We start from the raw sequence: 17,720 nt of genomic DNA on the forward strand, positions 1-17,720 counted from the left end.
ATAAACCAATAGATCTTGTTGCGTTGATGGCAAACACATTTAAAGATGCGCTCAGAGATTTTATTCGAAGTTAGCTAAGGTTTAAGTTTTTAAAATAATACAAGTTCAAAACTGGAGTGATGGTACTTCATAACTATACAAAAGTATTATTTTGCTGTATTTATACTTTACCTGAGTGCTACTGTAACTGAATCCTTGTACTCTTTCTTTACATTTCCACGAAAAAAAATCATACTTTTTAACTTACGTTAAACTAAATAAAAAGTTACGTTTTTATTTAGACTTTCCAAGTCCTTACAGATCTCGAAGGTCTTTCTTTCATCCAGCCAATGACTGTACGCTATACATCAGTCGAATGGGTTTAGTTTAGCGTCCAATCATTTCAGTTTAGCGTCCAATCATTTCAGTTTAGCGTCCAATCAAGTCTATCAATGTAAAAAAAAAAAAAAAAAAAAAAAAAAAAAAAAAAAAAAAAAGATCACTAATCATGTCATCTAATTTGAAAAAGCATGTTGAGGTAAGCTTCACTAATTTGCTAACATTAATTGGATACATTTAGCTTAAAATAGCTGGTTTTCTTTGCTAATTCCAAGTTAGACTAGCATCAAATCCATCAAATTGGCAAAGTCAAATTCCGACTAATGGTAAATATTCGTTATTTACATGTTATTTTTAATAATATATGTTATTGTTAATGTTTTCAGGCAAAAAGATGTAGTTGTTTAAAGCAGTCTGCTTTTCAAATGAAAACATAACTAACTTAATTTCAGAAATTAAAAACATTATTTTGTAATACTTTACATTTTTTAATTTTCACTTGAGTACATTTTTGTACAGATTTTGATGCATTAACTTTAACATTAGCGGAAGTTATGTTACAAGTTACAAACCACAGGCTGGGGGAGTTCTGATTACCTTGAATCGTCGGGTGGATGCGGGCGCTCCACAGCAGATAAAACGTGAAGAGTAACTTCAGCAGGTTTTGCTGTCCTGACTAAAAACCCCCTGATTGCAACTTTAATAAGTCAGGTGTACGGCAGGAGAGACTGAACGCTGCTTTATTTGAGTACAGGAAGCCTAAAGGCCACGGATAAACCCACACAGATCATCTCAGTCTTATGCAGACAAGAGTTCAGTTCAGTTCAGTGCAGAGACAGACAGAGAGAGAGAAAGAGAGAGAGAGAGAGAGGAGAGGATGTGGAAACAGGAAAAAATGTTTACTGCCGGAGCTCTGCGTCTCATGAAGGTGCAAGCTGATAATCAGTCACTCAACAAATCCCTACACTCAACATACACAATAAATACTCCTGCAATATAAAACTACATCCATCTGAACACGACCACAACATCCCGTGACTTTTAATCTGATTAGATTAAGATACCAAACCTACAAAATTTGCGTAGGAGTGCCAAAGTTTACGAGTTACCACTCAAAAATACACCAAAAGCCTTTTTCGTCCAAATAAAATAGCAGATTAGCCAATCGAAATATGAATCTGGAACGATGGATGGCTGCGTAGGTGTTTTGATCTCTCTGATATTAAGTGACACCTCTAAAAGTTTTGCCGATTTTCTTCATGCTCATGTGCAGATTTTGATAAACACCAATCAGCCATGAATTACCAAGCAAGCCCTTGGCACGTCTACATTAACCACAGAACTCCATAAAAGGCAAATCTCTGAAAGAGCTGACGACGACGAAACGGAGACCGAACAGTGAAAAAGCGCATCCTAAGCACGGCATGCGCTAAATCTTCCGGTGATGCAGCTCAACCACTGCGGCGTATCTTATAGGGCGCCATTACTTTCGTCCTGATTGAACAGCTAGTCTTGTGTGTGTTCATGTTCGGATTGGTTTTGGAATAGCTTAAACTTGAAAGTGTATTCCGTATATAAAAATCACAGTCAAAAACGTTCTCGTTTATCTGTGTTAACACGTAGACCGGAGGTTCTCAAAACATTTTAGGCAAACGACCCCAAATGGACATTATGAATTTCCACCGTATATTTTTTACATTTCGGAGTTATAATTTAGGACTATTGACGTTAATACTTGAACATTTTGTAATGTCAGTGAAATAAATGTATAACGCAAGTGACTAAAAACGCAAAGGAAGTGAAGCAGCCTGGTTTTCACATGCAGAAGTGGCGGACACGCGAGCCGCATTGTTCACACCCTCGCTTTGAATCTTACGCACATCTGGAGGAAGAAAAAAAGCCACGTTCACTAGACGGCACGTCAGACAAAACATCCCTGTAAACACACCGATTAAAACAGTCTGCCGTCGTTGTGATTGTTGTCATGATCTGCGTCTCAAAATGAAAAACTCTGGGGTAAAATAAATGAATAAGAGAAAGAGGAGATTGCGAGTTTCTCTCATGGCCCTAAAACACCGTAAACAACACACTGCATCGACCACCTGCATTTTTACTGCTGATTAGTACATTATAGTTTATATATTACAGTATTATAGTGTTTTACGTTTACATTATTACAGTGAAATCTCAGTTTGCACCGTATTCCACATTAGAACTGTGTGCTGGTCGGCGCTGCGCTGTCTCTTACTGTGACTACTGTCCTGTTCCGGTTGTTATTGTCCTGTTTTAGTGGTTATTGTCCTGTTTCGGTTGTTATTGTCCTGTTCCGGTTGTTATTGTCCTGTTTTAGTGGTTATTGTCCTGTTTCGGTTGTTATTGTCCTGTTCCGGTTGTTATTGTCCTGTTTTAGTGGTTATTGTCCTGTTTCGGTTGTTATTGTCCTGTTCCGGTTGTTATTGTCCTGTTTTAGTGGTTATTGTCCTGTTTCGGTTGTTATTGTCCTGTTCCGGTTGTTATTGTCCTGTTTTAGTGGTTATTGTCCTGTTTCGGTTGTTATTGTCCTGTTTTCGGTTGTTATTGCACTGTTTCAGTGGTTACTGCACTGTTTCGGTTGTTATTGCACTGTTTCCGTTGTTATTGTCCTGTTTCTGGTTGTTATTGCACTGTTTTCGGTTGTTATTGCACTGTTTTCGGTTGTTATTGCACTGTTTCACTAGTTATTGTCCTGCTTTCGGTTGTTATTGCACTGTTTCGGTTGTTATTGCACTGTTTCGGTTGTTATTGCACTGTTTCACTAGTTATTGTCCTGTTTTCGGTTGTTATTGCACTGTTTCGGTTGTTATTGCACTGTTTCGGTTGTTATTGCACTGTTTCACTAGTTATTGTCCTGCTTTCGGTTGTTATTGCACTGTTTCGGTTGTTATTGCACTGTTTCGGTTGTTATTGCACTGTTTCGGTTGTTATTGCACTGTTTCGGTTGTTATTGCACTGTTTCACTAGTTATTGTCCTGTTTTCGGTTGTTATTGTCCTGTTTTTGGTTGTTATTGCACTGTTTCGGTTGTTATTGCACTGTTTCCGTTGTTATTGCACTGTTTCGGTTGTTATTGCACTGTTTCGGTTGTTATTGCACTGTTTCCGGTTGTTATTGTCCTGTTTTCGGTTGTTATTGTCCTGTTTCGGTTGTTATTGTCCTGTTTCGGTTGTTATTGCACTGTTTCACTAGTTATTGTCCTGTTTCGGTAGTTACTGTCCTGTCTTGTGCTGTTTGCGCGGAACGCTGTTTCGTCTCACCGCGTAGCAGCCGTATAAAGACGAAATGACAATGAAGCCACGTGAACTCGAGTGACCTGATTTTAGACATCGCAATAATGCAAATACACACTGTATCAGCAGCTCTAGTGCCGTGTGTGTGTGTGTGTGTGTGTGTGTGTGTGATATCGTATCGTGCGATACAATTCTTCCCCACGATCAGAATCTGTAAATCCCACGTACTGATGATACCGTCGATGACGTGTTTACGCGCCGCAGCGTGGGCATCTCACACGTAGAACGAGAACAAACACAGCGTTAGGCCGAGCTCAAACCCGCAGAAGACGAGGAAGGAGAATTAATCCGTTATATATGGAAGTGGATCGGATACAGAAGATCAGACGTGAATCAGACGGCTCTCGAGAAACAGATAGTGATAAATTTTACTATTTTCAAATTCAAATTTATATCGTGATCACAAAAAAAATACCGTGAAATATCGCGATATAGTTTTAAGTCTGTATCGCCCATGCCTAGTGCAGCGTGCGTGTGTGTGTGTGTGTGTGTGTGTGTGTGTGTGTGTGTGTGAGAGAGTGTGTGTGTGTGTGTGGTGTTATATTACACCCTGTGTTAATCTGTTCAATCTGAGATAAGGAACTCTCCGGACCAAGTGCACTCACACACCTTCACTTTCTGCCCCTCAATAATCATAAATCCATAAAAAACTTACACAACTTTTAGATTTTTAATCGATTTATTGATTTAAACAGTTACACTAACACTCCTGGGTTCTCTTTTTACAGATAAAATCTATTTTAAAGGTTGAATATCATAAAAAATAAAATATATCCTGAATTAAAACATGTCTTATTTTAAATTCTGTAAAAAAAAATTGCATAATTAAGTAACATTTCAAAAACCCTGAGGGGAAAAAAAGCCAGAAATTATTCTAAAACTACATGTTTAAGTTCTATAATACTGTTTAAATTTTAGTCTATTTAATCTAATTAACACTTTAATTAAAAATTCCTCTCAACCCAATTATCGCTGTGTGATGTTAGCAGGATGCACCAGGCTATGCTAGCCACTACGCGTTCGTTTTCTTTCCCCATCCGCATTCCGACACTCGCGCTCTTCTGTGACGTGATTGGCTAACCGCTAACACTCACACGCATTCCTCCTATCACAGCGCAGAGCCCTGAGGACATTGACCAATCCTGGGGCTCAGGGGCGGGGCTTGTCGCAATACAGATGGGAAGAGAAAACGAACACAGCCACGACTGTCTCTGACAGGATGTTTCATAATGAATGAAAACGCTTATCGTGCATAAGATCACAAACTACATGTCACCTGCGTTTTAGGACGTAAAATCAAGTAAAGTCTAAGAACGTGGTGGAATTAAAAGTTGTGTTTTGCACGCCTTAGCGATAATAAGTTACGAAGCGAAAGACAAGCCGGCTAGTTAGCTTAGCATAGCTTAGCATAGCATAGCGTAACTTGGAAAGGAAACCTGTCGCGGAAACGGAGCAGCAGGTTTTTCCCCCAGACTTCAGAAAATAACTAAAAACATCTCCATAAAGTGCATAAAAAGACAAAATCCGTTTGTATCAGACCTGTTTCGCGTGAAGGTTGTCTGTAAGGGCCTGGTGAAGTCATATCCGCGTTAATCGGCCCGGTTATGTCCCGAGTAGCGGCTCCATGTCTGCAGCTCGGCGGGGTAAAGCTTCTCCATAACAACCGCGCCGCTGTCCCACTTACAGAGCCGCGTCACCGCCTGCATCCGCCAGGGGGCGACATTATTCCCGCTGTAACGCGCGCAGCTCACCACCAGGCGGCGCCAAAAACAGCCATTATTTACTTTAGTCATAATCGCTTTGTCCACATATATACAGTATATACAGTACTGTACAAAAGTCTTAGGCACATGCATAGAAATGAGCAAAAGATGCCTTCAAAAAGAATGAAACTAAATGTTTCTACATTTAAAAAAATACTATAAAGAGCAGTAAACAGTAATAAATGAAACAAAGTCAATATTTAATGTGACGATCCTTCACTTTTAAAAATAAAGCAGTATCTGAGGTGCAGTGTGTGCAGTTTTATAAGGAAATGAGCTGTAAGTGTTACTGAGCGTCTTGCAGAAGCAGCCACAGTTCTTCTGGAGACTTTGACTGTCGACTCGCTTCTTATTTCTGCAGCGAAACCCAGCAGCCTTCATTATGTTTTTATCTGAAAAGTGTCTCTTATGGAATCTGCTGCTTTCTTTACTGACATACAAACATTTTTCTGGAACGTTTCATTTTGTGCTGAAAAACTAATGTGTGGAATCTAAAATGTTTTTGTACTGAATCAATAATGTAGAAGTCAGAAAATTAAAATCTACAAAATAAAATAAAATAAAATAAAAAAATACAGAAAAACCTGTAGTGTCTCACCTTTCCTGATCTCTCTCTCTCTCTCTCTCTCTCTCTCTCTATATATATATATATATATATATATATATATATATATATATATATATATATATATTTTATTTTTTTTTTTTTCCACTACAGATGAAGAGCCAATTTATGTTTAAACCAAGAGACAAAGTCAGGAAGGCATGGTGGCTTAGTGGTTGGCACATTTGCCTCGCACCTTCAGGGTTGGGGGTTTGATTGCCACCTCTGCCCTGTGTGTGGAGTTTGTATGTTCTCCCCCTGCTTTGGGGGTTTCCTTCAGGTACTTCAGTTTCCTCCCCCAATCCAAAGATATGTGTTGTAGTCTGATTGGCATCTAAATTGTCTGTAGTCAGTGAATTGGTGTGTGTGTGTGTGTGTGTGTGTGTGTGTGTGAATGTGCCCTGTAATGGACTGGCACCCCATCCAGGATATTCCCTGCCTTGTGCCCCGAGTCCCCTGGGACAGGCTCCAGGCTCCCCGTGACCCTGTGTAGGGTAAGCGGTACAGAAAATGGATGGATGGAGGCATCATAATTATGCTGCGTTCATGGTATCTTTGGGTTTTTTTTTGTTTGTTTTTTTGAAGAAACAGAGATGGTACTGTACACACACCTTCAGGAGAACAATAACAAGCACTTACATAAAACTTGTAAAATATGTAACAATAAAAAAGTGAAAACATTGACAAGTAGAGGAAAGTAGATTATACCTCATCGATAGTGTCACCAAAACTTCTCTCATAGTGTTTCAGGAATCTGTCACATTTTTATTATTAGTTAAATAAAATGATTTGAGGACTGAGTCAGTTTCACTCAAGAAATGTGAAAGAGTAGGCTGTGAGTTTGAAAACTTCTGTTTATGGATAAAAATTTTTACCAAACAAAATAAAAAAAAAAGTTGAGGATATATTCCAGTGACTTGTTGGAAGTGTCAGTACAACAGCAAATAATATCTTTTAAATTAAAGTAACGTGGTGCCTTATAAGTGGTAATGTGCAAGCTGTAATAATATCATTTCCCAACTCATGATTATCGACTTAAAAAAGAGGGAAAAACAACATGGACGCCTCCATGAAAGCGTGTCTTTTGTTTGCTCTGTCAGAAAAAGCTTTACGTGCTTTTATACCTTTACAGTTACAGGCCTGAGTGGCTTCTGGTTCTGTTCTACTTCACTGAACTTCAGACAGTCAGGCAACAGTTTGGACTGAAATTGCAGCTGATAACTCACTAACTGCACATACATTTTTCAGGATAAATAAAACTGGAAATTGGAAAAAGTAGACTTTAAAAAAATGTGGAAAAAATGTTTAATTACTGAATTTTTAAAAAATTTTTAAAAAATTACATGTAAGCAATAATGTCACAGTCCCACCTCAGGACTATGGACTTAAAAAAGAGGAGAGAAAAAAACATGGACGCCTCCACAAAAGCGTGTCTTTTGTTTGCTGTGTCAGAAAAAGTTTTAAAAGTTTATTACCTCTGCAAAATGTGTGGTTATGAAACAGATAGATAGATAGATAGATAGATAGACATACAAATAAATAAATAAATAAGCAGTTGCAGCATAAAGCTTGGATGGTTGTTGACTGCTCAAATGTCTGAAATTAAATACCGAACAGTTCGGCTATCGCAGCAAGATTTTATCGTGTATCATTACAGATCATGTGTTTTAAGATTAGAAACGTGATTTTCTGTCAGAATTTGACAAAATCAATTTTATTGTTTTAATCCTAAAAATGCTAAAAGCTTAAAAAATGACCAACTAAACAAGGCAATGAAAGAATAAAATCTATCACTTGGATTTTTTTTTTCTATTTATGAAATTTTAGAATAAAGGTTAGAAGTTGAGATTTTTACATTTAAAAAATATAAAACTCAAACCCAAACAGAGAAACACAGACACCTAAAACCCGGAGAGTTTCAGAGACGAGTCACAGTTTGAGTCTTTAATCTGGAGATTACGCTCCACACTGACGCTGTGCAGAGGATGATGGGAAACACACACACTCCTGTCTGCTTTTAATTAGACGTCGTTCAGCTTCCTATCAGCAGAGACGCCCTTTCACACCCAGAGATTACAAGACGGAAAAGTTAAGATCAACGCAAAGCAGGACATTTCTGGGGGGGGAAAAAACGATTACTCAATCTCAGCTACCGAAAAAAAAAAAAAATACTACAAAAATGTGTCAAATTTTTTATCAAAATTTTGGAAATCTTGTGTTTAAATTGGAGACTGAAATAGAAATCAAGTCATTCTATGTACAAAAGATTTTTGGTGAAAAGCATCACATGAGAAATTAATAATTTTCTAAATATTTGCAATAAACAATGCAAAAATAAATAAATAACCTCTTCATTTGATTCACCCTTGTACATTTTATGCTCAAAGTGCAGAAAACATGGATAAAAATTGCAGCAATTATATGTAGATAATAAAAAACTGAGTCATCGTGTGACAAACATAAAATAAATCTCAGGTTATGTCAAAGATTATTTTATAATTCATTACGTATTAAAATAAAATAAAAATGTTAAATTCTGCTGTTTTATATATATATATATCAATATATACATATATATTATATATATATATCAATAATCAGTACATTAAAGAAATAAATAAAGAAAGAAAATGTAAAAAAAATTAATAATTAAGTTAATGAGATGAGAAACAACAGGTTTTTTTTTTTCATGTGAAGGTCAACTCTGAAGTGTTTTAAAATTCATTCTTAGATTTTTTTTGTCTTTTTTTTCTTGGGTTTTTAAAGCACATTTTGTAATGTGATAAAACAGTTTTACATTCATATTAAAGAAACATCAGCTTCAGTTTAACTACTTGAACGTGTTGTGTTTTACACTGATGTCTTTATTATCATCTTCCTTTCTGTAAAACTACCGTCATTCCCTTTAAACAATTAAAAAAAAAAAGCAGAAATGAAAAGAGATGCTGAAAGTGAGAGTAATAGGGTCCCTTTGGAGTCTAAAAGCAGCTCAGACTCAGATTCGGGACAAAGCTGGAGTCCGTAGTGCTCACTGGGATTTTCTCAGCAGGACGAGTCGACCTTTCAGCCTCGGCGTCTCGGAATCAGTGGGGGGGCTTGTTCAGCACTCTGTGTGTGTGTGTGTGCGTGATGTGGCTCCCAGAAACTCAGGTCTTTTATTGCTAACGTCACACTGACGGCCTCCCTTTAGCATAAAACCCTAACTGGGGTACAGGGTTAGTCTCATTTCAGCAGTTAAGGCTCACATACGTGATCCATGACAGTAGGGCGGAGTTTAAGTAAAAATTCGATCACGGCTACTCTTTCACTTTTCACTTCTTTGGCTCAACGTAGTGTTTAGGATAAAATTCTTCTTTTAATTACACAATATATCAGATTAGGTAACCTTAGCTAGCTAATCCTTTACATTTCGAGCAGTAGCTAACTCACATTAAGTAGCTATCTAAGTTCATTAAGGTATTTTATTTTAGAATTAAAATCAGAATCCAAGTCTGCTAGCAAGCTGGCTAATATTAGAGACGGAACTCCGGCTCATGAGATAAAATCGTGTGCACAGATTCTTTAGATGAGCAGAAATTAACTGACCTGTGGGCCTAATTTCATTAGTTCAAGAAAAACGGAGCACAAATTAATACAGTATCATGCAAAAGTCTCAGGCACATGCAAAGATGCCTTCAGAAATAATGAAAAATATAGATTTGAACAGTGATTAAGGGGGCCAAGCACTTTCTGGCCCGCCCTTTAGGGACGGAGGCAAAATGTTAAGCTGTTGCTGAGATTGTCTCACTTCCTGTTTTCAGTAGTCCTCCCAAGTGGCAAATAAAGCTTGTTTCTTAGGTCATGCTGCTAAATATATGTGACACCTTTGGTGACAATAAGTAAAAGCGTGGCTGAGATATGGTTTCACTTCCTGTTTGGGGACTTCAAACATCCGAGAAGCAGGTTTCGTCTGTCAAGGCTGTGAGTCAAATTTGGTGACAAAATGTTTTTGATAAAAATTCAAAATGGCGTTAATTAACATCATGATGTCTGTTGAACTCAGCCACAGAATCAGTGGAAGGAGGAATTAGCCTGTTTGGAACGATCGTGATTAGCAAACCTCGCATACGTCACTTTATCTGGGATTTTTTTTAAGTGACATGTGAAGAACAGGACCTTAACGTTAAATTGTTCATTTTAATAAAAATGGAAACCGTAAAATTCTGTTCTATTTTTATTGCTATGCACTTTACCTGAAAAGTACAAAAAGAGGAAAAATAATGAAAAATAATAAAAGCTTTATATGATAAAAACGGTTTATATGATTACGAACAAAAAAAAGTAGATATTTATTACAAAGTTTACAGAAGCATAAAAAGAGGAATGGTGTCTATTTATGTCTATTTATACTTTGTTTATATTTGATAAAATGTAATTGTTATGAAATCATTTATGAGCAATAAATTTCAGTAATTTTGTCAGGAATCAATTCAAAAAAACACACAATACATTAAAAACAGGAACATTGTTACTATACTTGTCTAAACATGATTTGTTATGATTGATAATCCATAAAGTCATTTTTTTTTAATTAAATGCATATTAAACCTGTGGAGTCCCAGTGCAATCAAATTAAAATAACTTTTATTTTCAAATAAAAATATTAAAAATGAAATCTGAATACGCACTTAGGCAAAATAAAGAACATGGGGGAAAAATGGACACTTGCAGATTTCATCACATTCAGTGTCTTTTGTTCCCAAAAATGAGCTGCTAAAATGTTCTCACACATTCTCACTGTGTGTGTGTGTGTGTGTGTGTGTGTGTGTGTGATCACCGAGGTATGAAATCTGCTTGGTTTCAGTGGTGTGTGTTTGGGCCAATCTCAGTCTGAGTCTAATTAGAGCTGCAGGTGGTGGTGTGGAGCCTCATCAACACACACACACACACACACACACACACACACACTTCATTAGAATTTCCCAGTTTCTGCTTCTCAGAGGAAAAGGATTTTGAGCTTTAAACAAAAACAAGGAGCTTGTGCTGAAGGGAAAGACTTTCACTGAAACACAGGTGAAGTGTGTGTGTGTGTGTGTGTGTGTGTGTGTGTGTGTGTGTGTGTGTTTGCCTCCTGAACAAACCAGTTTATCTTCAGCACACGTTCATCTTCATCTCTGACACATCACTTTTACTTTCAGCTAAAAAAGCATTATTTCTCTTTCTTTCTTTCTTTCCTCTCATTTTGTAACTTGTTCTTTCTTATTTTGTTTCTTTTTCCTTCCAAGAGTCTCTGACATTTATTCTTCTTTCATTTGGTACAACTGTCCATCCATCCATCTCTTTCTTTTTCAGTCTGTCATTTTTTTCTCTTCTTTCATTCCTTTTTCTTTCCTTCCTGTTTTTCTTTCTTTTCTTTCTTCCTTCCTCCCTGTATTTCTTTTTCCCAACTTCCCCATCCCTTTTTTTGCTGTTTTTTCTTTTTCCTTGATGTCTTTCTTTGCTTTTTCCCCCTTTTCTTTCTTTTATTGTCTGTGTTCTTTTTCTTATATATTTTTCTTTATTCTTGCTTTCCTGTCTTCTCACCCAGGTATCCCAGAGATACACTTTTTTAAATTTTCCCTTCTTTCTTTCATCCCAGGCGTAGCAGTTTTTTTTTTCTTCCCTGCTAAGCCCTGACAGTGAGCAGGGGAAGTGTGCATGGTCTCATCTCTCACTAACTGAAACCGTTTCTCCTCTCGTCCTCATTCTAAAGCTTTGAGGAGGAACAGTGAGTGTGACTTTGTGTGTGTGTGTGTGTGTGTGTGTGTGTGTGTGTGTGTGTGTTGCTCGGACATTAGCACACTGAGCACAGTGGATTGTCCCAAATGCATACTTATTCTTCGGAATAAGTGGCTGTGTTCCAAATGCACAGCATACACCATGTGTTGTACACTGTACATCCTTCACTGGAGCGTTGCACATAAGTGCACTCTACTTATAAACCCTACGTAGTGCACTATGTAGGAACCAAGTCCTAAGGGCTTCCTGATATTATTATTTTTTCACATTGGGGTATAAAATAATGGCTGATATCTTATATAGCGATTAATGAATACGTTTCCTGATTAATTAGGGAAAAATAGGAGTGCATGATGCGTAGCACTTTTTCTTTTGTGGTGAAAATTTTCTTTAAAAGAAAATAATGTTCAATTCAGTTGTGATCATCTAAACAGGAAATCCTTTTATGGACATTGTTGATTGAATAAATCGTTAAAGATGGATGGGTTTTAATACACAAATGATCTTGAATGGTCTTGTGTAAATTACCTTATCTTTTTTTTTTTTTATTATTATTTCGTATTGATGGCCAGGCTTTAATCTCTCAGTGTGACCTGAGAGTGTGTTTATTAGCTGTGTGTGTGTGTATATTGTGTTCTTTTGTTTATTGAGTGAAACCTCTACACCACATTATTTCTCTCTCTCTCTATACCCTCCATCCCTTTCTTTCTTTTTCTGTCTGTCCTTTTAAAACCCACAGTTTCTGTCATGCTTGTCCCTTTTTTTTAAGGTTCCCTTCCCCCCCCCCCCCACCCCAGTGGAGCCGATGACTTCATTTCAATACTTATCAGTGCTTACTATAAGCAGCCTGTCCGGGGGGTTCGGGGTGATTCAGCCCTCCAGGTACAGTGCTTCTGGTACTTTCTGGGAGAAGGTTAGATTTTTACGCTGATGAGATGTTGACATTTTATGCTTGGGGTTGTAGTCATGAATCCTGAATCTCAAAAGGACATTTTCAAATTCTTACACACTGACTGAACTTCTGAGCTTCTCCAGACTGGAGCCAAGAACTTAAAGAAGAAATGAAGTAGTAATGGTTCCATAAATCAGCTTACTTACCCTTCAAGTTCTGATAATGCTGAAAGACCTGATGGAAGGTCAATAATGGGTCAAACATCACGCATATGACCTCAGAAACTTTTAGTGAAAAAATGATATGGAAATGAACCAGTTGTAGTTTCCACCCCCCTCCTCTATATGGGGGCTGATGGTTGTCTATTTACACAGCGGGATTGACGAGAAACTGTTAATTGTTTGCTCCCCAGACAGCGAGGACGTGGAGCCCTTTACTTTCCTCCTCCTCCTCCTTCATCATCTTCATCAGCATGACAAAGCTCCGGGGGGGAGCGGAGTGGCGCGGCGCGCTCAGCCCGCACAGGGAGTCCGGAGTCCGGCTACAGATCTCAACCACGCCGCGGTGCACCGGGACCTCCGAGGAAACTTTGCGCCCGAACTCCGGGGCCATGGACGGGGTTTTGGCGCAACACAGCGGGGCAATGGGGAGTGTGTTACCACAGCTAACCGGCCCCGAAGAGAAACCTGTACCCGGATTGATGGACGAGTCTCGGGCCGGGACTCACGGTGCCTCCCGACTCCCCGCGGATCAGCACGCCGGCGAATGGGCGCCGAACGCGGGCAAGAAGAAGAACTATCAGCGCTACCCGAAACCGCCGTATTCTTACCTGGCCATGATCGCCATGGTGATCCAGAACTCACCCCAGAAGAAGCTCACTCTCTCTCAGGTAAGACTCAACACCTGTAGGAAATGTGAAATATTTCTTTATTGCACGAATGTATTGATTATCCCCAAGATGAAAAGTTAGTGAGATCCTGTCATAGTTAATACACCACAGTGTTTAATGTGTGCTGCATCAAGTGCTATTTTTAATCTGTTTATGTTCTCATGTCCTATTCTTCCAGAAATTACTCTGACTCCAGTTAGTTTGGTTAATCTGAGTTGAGTAATATTTTTGCCCAAGTTACCTCTTGATTTCAGCTTCTAAAAATTTTGAAAAATAGGAATTTACACAATATCTTGGTTCTTTTTCTGGGGTTTGCTTTTGTATTCCTTCAAAATGATACAGTTAACAATTACTTATTGGAAGAAGCTTTTTTCTGTCAGCCTCAAAACTGATATCTATTTCTTACAGAGCATTTTTTATTTTTCCTTACATATATTCCTAGCGAGTCGTCACAGTGAACTGATTTCATATTAAAGAACAATAGCGTAGAGATATTTACATTAATAAATAGCACTTTTTATCAAATTATTGTAAATTACAGAACTGTTTTTCGTATTTTATATATTATAGCCTAGTTACATAAAATTGATTGTTTTTGCTGAACAAACATGCAAAATGAACATTATATTTATTTTTTTTTTAAACATTTGAAATAGACAAGGGCAGAAAACCAAAACCATCAGAAACTTCCGAGGTCCAGGCCTCACTGCCCTCATAGCTAGATGCAGTAATGGTTAAAGATAAAAGATAAGATGAACATTAGAAAAAAAGAGGGAAAAAAAAGAGAAAAAAGCCACAAATGATTTTGTATATTGATTTATAATAAATCCAACATAAAGAAATATAATACGATAAACAACATTAATTAACAAACCTTAGAAATAGTTTAAATTATAATAGTGGGATAATACTATCCATCGTTACAGTACACACACACACACACACACACACACACACACACACACACACACTGTATTTGGTGCAGGGAGAGAGTTGTAACCAGAGCTCTGCTTAGACAGGGTGATAAGAATGAGGGATGAAGGGAGGAGGAGTGAAAGTAATGCATGCTATCAAGTGTGTAAGGGTCAAAATGTCACCTACATTAATGAGGGATAATTAAATGGCTGAATGCTAGAACTACCCATAATGCACTTCAGGTCGTTAAGATGAGTGTGTAATGAAATAAAGTGCCATTTTAATGCTACACCTTTAACTGGGTGCATTAATTTATACAGGAAACTGATCTTTGTATGCTAACCAGTGGTGGAGAGTAGCTAGCTGGCTAGCTAGCAATGCTACTAGCTTAACTACCTCTAAGATATTTTCATAGTAATGTAGTTTTTCCAGTAAAAAGCTACTTTTTTTCACCTTTTCAACAAAACTGGCATGGTGGATAGCTGCACTGTTGATTTTTCCTCAATTCATTGCTTCAGCGTAGTTGGCTATTTTATCTTAGTAGCTTGTAGTGTCATTAGCTTATTTGTTAAAATGTACGTTAACAGGTTAACTTGAATAGCTTGACAAGTTACATTTGCAAAGTGGCTTCATCATCGCTGATGCTAAGCTCTCTTATCTGACTAGCTAGCTAGTGAAAAAGTTGTAATGTCCTCTTTTTTCCGAAGGTTTTTTTTGTCCAACTGTCCCAAACCACGTGCTCTTTTAAAATTTTAGTGAACACTCTTCTATCACATATTAGCATTTCGGACACAGCTCTGGTCCCTGGTCAGAGGTAATGCTAACAACTCTCTGTGGTGTGTGCTGCACCCGAGACTCCTATAATCAGTCACACAGTGGTGGGACACAAGGACTGTCTTCATGACTTCATTTTTTCCTTTCATCTGCTCAGATCCTGAAAGAGATAAGTACGCTCTTCCCCTTCTTCAAAGGGAACTACAAAGGATGGAGAGATTCGGTGCGGCACAACCTGTCCTCCTACGACTGCTTCGTCAAGGTGCGTATGTCCTCCGTGTCCCTGCAGTGACCCCTGTGAAGATTTCAAAGCAGTTACAGCTAGCATGATTAGCATGATCCAGGAGTAAGCATGTAGTGTTAAGAAGCATACCATAATGTTCAGTGTTGTTGTGACAGACACTTGACAATGCAGTAATATTCCATTATTGCAGCATTTTTGAGTTCTCAGGAGGTTTTGCTAGGGTCAACATGGGCGGAGCTTAGATTATCTTCATCAACCAGTTGCTTATATGACTACCACCAATCTTTTTAACTTCTTCTGCTTTACTATGACTTGGAATTAAAATAATGAATATTTATGCTAAGCTACTTAGATCATCACAATCCTGCTAATGTCTGTGATTCTATCAACCCAAATTCTCAAATCGGAATAAATTTTGCCGCATATTTATGAATACTTCTTGTATGTTTGTTTATTTTCTTCTAAAAAAGGTTGATCCATCTCTCTCCAGGTGCTGAAGGATCCGGGGAAGCCTCAGGGGAAGGGGAATTTCTGGGCTGTGGAGGTGAGCAGGGTCCCTCTGGAGCTGCTGAAGAGGCAGAACACGGCCGTGTCCAGACAAGACGAAACCATCTTCGCCCAGGACCTGGCGCCCTACATCCTGCAAGGGCACACTCCTGCTCAGCAAGATGAAACGCAGCCCGCCGCGCCTGACCTGCCCATCCGGCGCCCGTCCCCTGCTCCAGAAGACCTTTATCGTCCCAAACTGGACTCGTCCTTCGCTATCGATTCGCTCTTGCACAGCTTTAGACCGGCGGACGCGCTCAGGGGTCGAGGTGACGGATGGGGGACGGAGTCTAATCATCGCTCGCCACGCCCTCGATATTTTTCATCCAATCGGAGCGCGTCAGCCAGTTCCGCCAGTCCTGCGTCTTCCTCGTCGTCCGATGAAGACTGGAGAGGGATGACGCGATTCGAGGTGAGGAAACGAGTTACAGACGGAGGACCCCATGGTGCCGACGGATACGACGATTATTTCCCGCCGAGCAAAGTAGCGAAGCGCGGTGGTTCGGCGCCTCCTCCTTGGGAGCTGCCAACTTCTTATGCCAAGTACACACCCCCGAACGCCGTAGCCCCGCCCAGCATGCGCTTCAACACGAACCCTTTCATCCCTCTCGGCTCCGTTCCGTTCTACAGCCATCATGTCGCGCCCAATCACTTCGGCGCCCATTCTTACTGGCCCCTGTTATCCAGTGGGCGTGTTTCGTTACAAGCTCCGCCCCTGCTGATGGACTTGGACAGTATGTTGCAGTCAGTTCCGCCCAACAAGAGTGTGTTTGACGTGCATACGCCACCAAATCAATATGGACCTCCATTTAGCAAGTATTCCTAGCGCTGTTGCTACCGAACTGCTGCTGAAATAATATTTTTAAATGGGAAATGATACATTTTTCACTCTCCATCCAAAGGCGGGAACGTTCACTTCTTCTACTAATCGACTGATGAATGTAGCGCAACAATGACCAAAAACTTTGCACTGACAGTTTGCACTCATTTTATCTTTTTGTTGCCATTTATTATTTTTTTTGTAATATTTCTGAGAAATCTTTTAAATGTTCACCTCGACATTTTGAATGTTGTATTTTAAAACCTACCATTTTGAAAAGGTTGAAAGCAAGGTGTTGTGTAAAAACAGGGTATTTAACTGATGTTTACATGCTTTTCACGTCTTCCTACCTCGACTTTTTTTTTATTGTAAAACGTTTTTAAAAAGAAATGCTACTACCTTTTTTTTTTTTTTTTTTTTCTGTAATGCTAAAATGCTACATGGCTAACCTGCATGCTAAATTCCACATGTGGCTGTAAGGCTACTGTAAACAGTAATGCTAACTGATGGTCCAATTAGCGTTTGTCGCATTGATCTGATGGATTGTGTTGATCATGTGGGTTACAGATGAGTGTGTGAAGGAGTGTGTGAGTCCCAACCCCCCGGTTTGAGAGAATCTCGGTGCCGCTGCATCTGCATGTTGATGGCTCGTCGTTAGTCTGCAATCTCCTGAGCTATTCAGGGGAAACTTATCAAATGCAGATAGGTGTGTGTGTGTGTGTGTGTGTTTAACATTGTTTTCTATTGTTAAGGGCTATTTTATAACAAAAAAAAAAAAGATTCATTCCATTTCTTTCCCCTCCCTCCCTCAAAACGGTGCTTTAAGTATATAGCATTTTCAGCTTTTTTTCTTTTTCTTTTCCTCCTTGAGAT

General features: G+C 38.8%; 2 protein-coding genes across 3 annotated transcripts in view; one reads left to right on the forward strand and one right to left on the reverse strand.

The window, feature by feature from the left end:
- The window catches only part of ppp1r16a (protein phosphatase 1, regulatory subunit 16A), a 49,079-nt gene extending 43,750 nt beyond the window's left edge, over positions 1 to 5,329 (reverse strand). Inside the window, exon 1 of the mRNA XM_026928116.3 lies at positions 5,183 to 5,329. The gene's annotated coding sequence lies outside the window, so the exon portion shown is untranslated. The remainder of the gene's footprint in view (positions 1 to 5,182) is intronic.
- A 5,549-nt stretch (positions 5,330 to 10,878) lies between these two features.
- On the forward strand, positions 10,879 to 17,661 carry foxh1 (forkhead box H1). Of its 2 annotated transcripts, none has more exons than XM_026928452.3 (4): positions 10,879 to 11,062; positions 13,072 to 13,548; positions 15,395 to 15,499; positions 15,972 to 17,661. In XM_026928452.3, the coding sequence occupies exons 2-4, from the start codon at positions 13,132 to 13,134 to the stop codon at positions 16,851 to 16,853; spliced, it is 1,404 nt and encodes a 467-aa protein (XP_026784253.3). In that variant the 5' UTR covers positions 10,879 to 11,062; positions 13,072 to 13,131; the 3' UTR covers positions 16,854 to 17,661. The 2 variants fall into 2 exon arrangements, with proteins under 2 accessions (XP_026784253.3, XP_034165289.2); XM_034309398.2 differs by having other exon boundaries at positions 13,076 to 13,548.
- Positions 17,662 to 17,720: the final 59 nt, after the last annotated feature.

The sequence above is a fragment of the Pangasianodon hypophthalmus genome, chromosome 12, assembly GCF_027358585.1.
Source record: "Pangasianodon hypophthalmus isolate fPanHyp1 chromosome 12, fPanHyp1.pri, whole genome shotgun sequence".
Classification (NCBI taxonomy): domain Eukaryota; kingdom Metazoa; phylum Chordata; class Actinopteri; order Siluriformes; family Pangasiidae; genus Pangasianodon; species Pangasianodon hypophthalmus.